We start from the raw sequence: 5,287 nt of genomic DNA on the forward strand, positions 1-5,287 counted from the left end.
GTGCCATCGTCGCAATGCTCAATCGCACACACTCTCTCTCTCTCACGCATACACACACACAAGGAGATGAAGAAGAAGAATATGGAGATGGAGCAAGAGCGCTCTTCAATTGCACAAATGAGAGAATGAGTGAATTTTAGGTTTTGTTGACTTTTATATGAGCTCGCCCCATTCACACTTGGGCACCCATGCTTAGCCAACTAATCCCTTGAATGTTCCAGTTAGAGAGCGCCTCTCATCGGCGATCACTCTTACCCTTTTCCTATTGGACCGGCAAGCCCGATACCTGACTTTACCAAATAAATAATACGGTGTCCGTCTTAGGTGATAGGAATGTGCATGAGGGTTAACAAAGAGTGACAAAATCACAATTGTAGGCATGGAATTACAGGTAAAATAATTGAGAAACCAATGCTAAATGGTGACTTGCAAAAGTATGGAACCTTGAAGTGCTTTTATTGTCAACACGTGCCTGCTATTTGAAATACCTGCGACTGCCAAGTTTACTACATAATGCCAACCGACAAACGCTATTCTTGAGCCATGGTGCACCAAGGCTTCCATGACCATGATGTCAAACTAGGGTAATCCAAAAGTACCATTGCTTTGGTGGTTGAGGCCGTTGATTTGCTTGGCATCCAAGCTGGGCCGAGAAAAATCCAAATGGAGGTGGTTAAGGTTATTTCCCAATCTGTCCTTCAACCTTCTTCAGGTGAATGCACGTCGCTAGGACAAGTAGAGTTGTCAGCTCTACTCCAAGAAATATCTCCTCTTGTTAAAAGCCAAAGGTATGGGAAATGCATTTTAATATGCATTTTAAATTTAAAGTCTTATATATTCCTAAACTTTCATCATGTTCTCCACAAAATTAAGAATTGGGTGCATAAATTTTGTGGGGAGTCGAGTGCTCGTGGAGAGGAGTCATTGATAATTGACTTAAAGAGACGCTTGATATTTTTGTTTATCCACGGCATGCTTTTTCCAGGTCAATCTAATAGAGAGGAGGATAGATGTTTTGTATTCAAGATGTCGACAATTGGTCCTAGCTCAGGCATAGATCTTGTCAATAGAATGCAAAGAAATGGAAATGGATATTTAAAAAGAGCGTGGGTTTGCTTTGATCACGTTCGACGGGTAGAAGGATGGACAACCATGGTAGCACATGTTTACGATCCGAGGCAAGTTTTAATTTTATGTTCAATACTAAACACATATTGACACATACTTCAATGTTAATGTGGCTTTGTGTTGATGTTCAGTGTCCAAGAATTAATGAAAATTTCCATATGTGAGATGAAAGAAGAGGACAGTACAGCCCAGATGATATTTTGGCAACAAATGATCACCGTGCTAGAGCGCAATGGGGTGCCCCCGCCAGATTTTGCTGGCTTCATGGAAGATGAAGCCCAATCAAACTGGAATGCGGTGCACAATTTTCAATGGAGGTCCGGATATGGTGATGAAAGGTAGGGAGAGATCTTGCCTTTTCCATGGGGAACAAAGTCTAGGGATCCAACCACAAAATATGTGAGCACAAGAGACTGTATCAAATGTGGCGGTGCGCGCAAAGCAGTGAAGATGCAGAGGCCCGATATCGGTTCATTCGAGCTTGGTGGGCAACAGGAAAGGTGGCAGATGGGAATCTAGGCCCAATGGAGTGATGTTGAGTTGGTGGCATGTTAGGTACCCTCATTGGAGGAAGGAAATTGTTCGTGTAAGTTTTCAAATTTATTCTAGAATAGGTTGTAGGATGTCCATTTAATTAAACCCTTCATGATATCAATGAAATATATTTATTTCTTGTTTTGTAGGCTCTAGATGACTATTGCATCGAGGTCATCCCTCGAACAAATCTCTCAGAGTCACGTCACACTTCATGGCTAGCAGGTTAAGGTCACAAGCCTAAAATTTCTTTGTACGATGCAACAATTTCGGAGATTGGGAACACTCTTCTTCAACAATCCAAAAGAATGGCATATAGAGAACCAAGCATAAGCAAGATGAGAGACAAGGCAGCTTCACGACAATTTCACACACCTACTCCATCACAGACTAGCCGTGTTGTGAACGATGCAATTGGAGGAACTGGTCTTCCAAAGGTGTCTGCGTTTTTTGGAGACCGTGTTACAATGACAAGGCGACGCAAGACATTCAACAATGTTATAGGCGAGGAGGCAAATAGCTCACACAGGCCAGAGTATGTCGCTCAAAATGTTGCTCGACAAAGAAAGGCTCGAAAGTTTCCATTTGGAGATGCATCACAGGTAACCCAAGATCACTCTATGAATGAGGAGAATGACGGGGTGACAATTAGAGCCATGGAGGTTGACATAAATGACACCATGTGGGCAATCCGCAGGTGCAAACTGGGGTCTAAGTTCACTTGCCAAGGAAAAATCAAAGGAGGAAAGTGCAAGAAAAGGTAAATTATGCGCAGAGGGAAAAACGGCACCAAGTTTTTGGGGGAAATGCAACTGGGAGGGGCATAACAATGAGACATGGGTATGGTTTTGTAGTGACGATGTCAAACATGTGTGGGATGTATGTCCATATATCATGATGCGGCCTCCAAGACCTCCACTTGAGTGGCCAGTGGCACAGGGCACGAACTTAACAGCGCTAGAAGTAAAGTCTTTGCACCTAGCGGGGTTTCATATCGCAACAAAAACTATGGAAGTGCAAGGGCAAATACGTGCGGGCAGGTATAGGACATGTGTTTCTGAAGAGGCATTGAAAAGGATCGACAGTGCTCTAGGACTAGAAATGGTCATCGAACAAGTGAAACTGGTAAAGATCGGTAAGCATGAAGTCTTCATTGCAGAAACACCAAACTCAAAGTTACGTGGTGAGAAATATCGAGTCACAATAGCTAGGAATCCTAGTTGTACTTGCAGATACTTTCAAAGGACGTTAGGGAAGGAATGACCTATGTAGCTTGCAAATGCTTGTATTCTATCTACTTGAGAGTGTTTGGAATGGACATAAACCACAACATGTTTATTCATCAGTATAGTTTGGCTGATAACGAGCTCAAACTTTTATTGAGTGCAAAAAGACTGTTGTAATAATCTAGCATTTGTTGGGCTATCACATTTACCTTGAGTTGTGCAAATGATGATATTGTTTTGAGTTTTCAACAAAGTGAATTCTATCATTGTTGTCTTTTGATATGCAATTAGGGAATGTGTGATGAATGAGAGAGAGAGAGAGAGAGAGAGAGAGAGAGAGAGAGAGAGAGAGAAGAGGAGAGAGAGAGAGAGAGAAGAGAGAGAGAGAGAGAGAGAGAGGAGACAAGGAGAGAAAGAGAGAGAGTGTGTGGGGAGAAGAGAGAGAGAGAGAGAGAGAGAGAGAGAGAGAGAGAGAGAGCAAGAAAGAGAGAGAGACAGGGAGAGAAAGAGAGTGTGGGTGTGGGGGAGGGGATAGAGATAGAAGTGAGAGAGAGAAAGAGAGACAAAATTAGCAAAATAAAGAGAGAGAGAGAGAGAGAGAGAGAGAGAGAGAGAGAGGAGAGAGAGAGAGAGTAGGATTTAATGGGGCCTTAATGGGGGAGAGGAAGAGAAGGGAGAGAGAGAGAGAGAGAGAGAGAGAAGAGGAGAGAGAGAGAGAGAGAGAGAGAGAGTTGGGGGGGGAGGGGGGAGAGAGAGACAAGTGAGAGAGAAAGAGAGAGGTGAGAGAGAGAGAGAGAGAGAGAGAGAGAGAGAGAGAGAGAGAGAGAGAGAGAGAGAGAGTGTTGGGGGGAGGGGGGAGAGAGAGACAAGTGAGAGAGAAAGAGAGAGGTGAGAGAGAGAGAGAGATAGATAGATAGATAGATTTTATTATCGTCCTCGGAGGTCAAATATGACCTATGGGACCAAAGTTACATGTGATGTAGTATGTGTATGGCTGATGAGTGACTCTCGATGCTCCAAAATTGTAGTGATGAGAGTCGCAATGGAGAGCCCACACTTTGGCTGGGAGAGGAAAGTGTGTAGGTCTAAGTTATGACTGAAAATGTGAGAGAAGCAAGTTCGGATGTGATCAAAAGCTGAGCACTCTAGTAGTGTGTGGTACTCAGACTCTCAAACTTGTCGTGAGCATAATGTGCACAATCGATTTGACTCTTCTCCATTGCCCCAACGTCCTATCTCGCATCGAAGGAAATGGGAGCTAAGCCGAATTGCTGCGATAGTGCGTATCACGGACAAGGGAATAGGCTCAAGCATGTAAGTGTGAGTACGGTTTCCTCTCTCAGCGAAGAACATGGTTTTGTAGTTGGGGGCAATATAGGTGGTGTAATGTATGAAGCGTGACCCACCGGATTTCTCCCAAGCCGTAATACATTGGCGTTGTAGAAAAGCTTCATTCACTTGAGAGTCAATTGAAGCATCATGTAGCAAGTGTAATGCATCCCATCTCCCAAACCACTTCTTTATGTCTTGCATCCATCCCGTGCTCAAGATCTTGCTTTTATGAGTCTTTTGAACTTTTTTGCTTGCTTCCCATGCAATTGTAGGAAGTCGATGTGAGGGGTTTTGACGCATCTTTATCATGTACTCCACAACCCTTTCCATGCCCATAACCTCAATTGGAAGAGATCCCGACTCAAGAAGTAGGAGCATATATGGTGTTTGTGTCTTAACTTGGAGAAAGTTTGTAAGAAAAACGCTTTTGGACATTCTCAAACTCTTTCCAAGTAGACTTTGAGATGCTCCCGCCCCACACTTCAACTCCATAAAGAAGAACCGGTGTCACCAATGCATCAAAAAGATACTTCTTGAGAACCCAACACTTGATGTTTCCCGCATTACACATGTTCTCAAATGCATAATATGCTCTCTTTCCCGCTTCCAAACGACGCATAGCACATTCATGCCACTTGTGATTGGATGGAACCTCAAGGCCAAGGTACTTAAAGCTCTCAACAACTTCAAGTGTCTCGTTGTTGTACACAATGCATGGCTTCTCCTTATGGTTGGTTTTCACAAGCATAACCTTTGTTTTGGATTCATTTACAATCAGCCCACTATGCAAGCAAAAGTTCTCAAGGACAACCATAAGCTTTTGTGCATCTTCTAAAGTGTGTGCTAGAAGCACTACATCATCCGCATACAACAAAAGCATGATTACCGCATTGCAAATAGTGACCTCTTCAATGCCTTCTTCTTGCATAAAGTCAAGTACCATTTGTTCCAATTGATCGATGCATAGACCAAAGAGAGTTGGTGACAATGGACATCCTTGTTTAACCCCAATAGTGCTTACAAAAATTTCTGAAATTTCTCTTCCCATGCGCAATTGACAAATCACC

General features: G+C 43.2%; 1 protein-coding gene across 1 annotated transcript; it reads left to right on the plus strand.

Annotated features, from left to right (window-relative positions):
• Positions 1 to 2,000: 2,000 nt before the first annotated feature.
• Positions 2,001 to 2,925, plus strand: LOC147417346 (uncharacterized). The gene is made up of 2 exons (XM_086507695.1): positions 2,001 to 2,422; positions 2,517 to 2,925. Exons 1-2 carry the CDS (start codon positions 2,001 to 2,003, stop codon positions 2,923 to 2,925), a joined length of 831 nt encoding a protein of 276 aa, XP_086363821.1.
• The last annotated feature ends 2,362 nt before the right edge of the window (positions 2,926 to 5,287 follow it).

This window comes from Adiantum capillus-veneris, unplaced genomic scaffold (assembly GCF_014529385.1).
Source record: "Adiantum capillus-veneris isolate H3 unplaced genomic scaffold, ASM1452938v2 Hic_scaffold_270, whole genome shotgun sequence".
In the NCBI taxonomy this organism is placed as follows: Eukaryota; Viridiplantae; Streptophyta; class Polypodiopsida; order Polypodiales; family Pteridaceae; genus Adiantum; species Adiantum capillus-veneris.

What these genes read in the sequence shown, in the direction of transcription:
- LOC147417346 (XM_086507695.1), top strand. Translation starts at nt 2,001, where the DNA reads ATGAGAGACAAGGCAGCTTCACGACAATTTCACACACCTACTCCATCA. An exon ending in GGAGGAAAGTGCAAGAAAAG is followed by an intron (nt 2,423 to 2,516) that starts GTAAATTATGCG and finishes ATGGTTTTGTAG; the next exon opens with TGACGATGTCAAACATGTGT.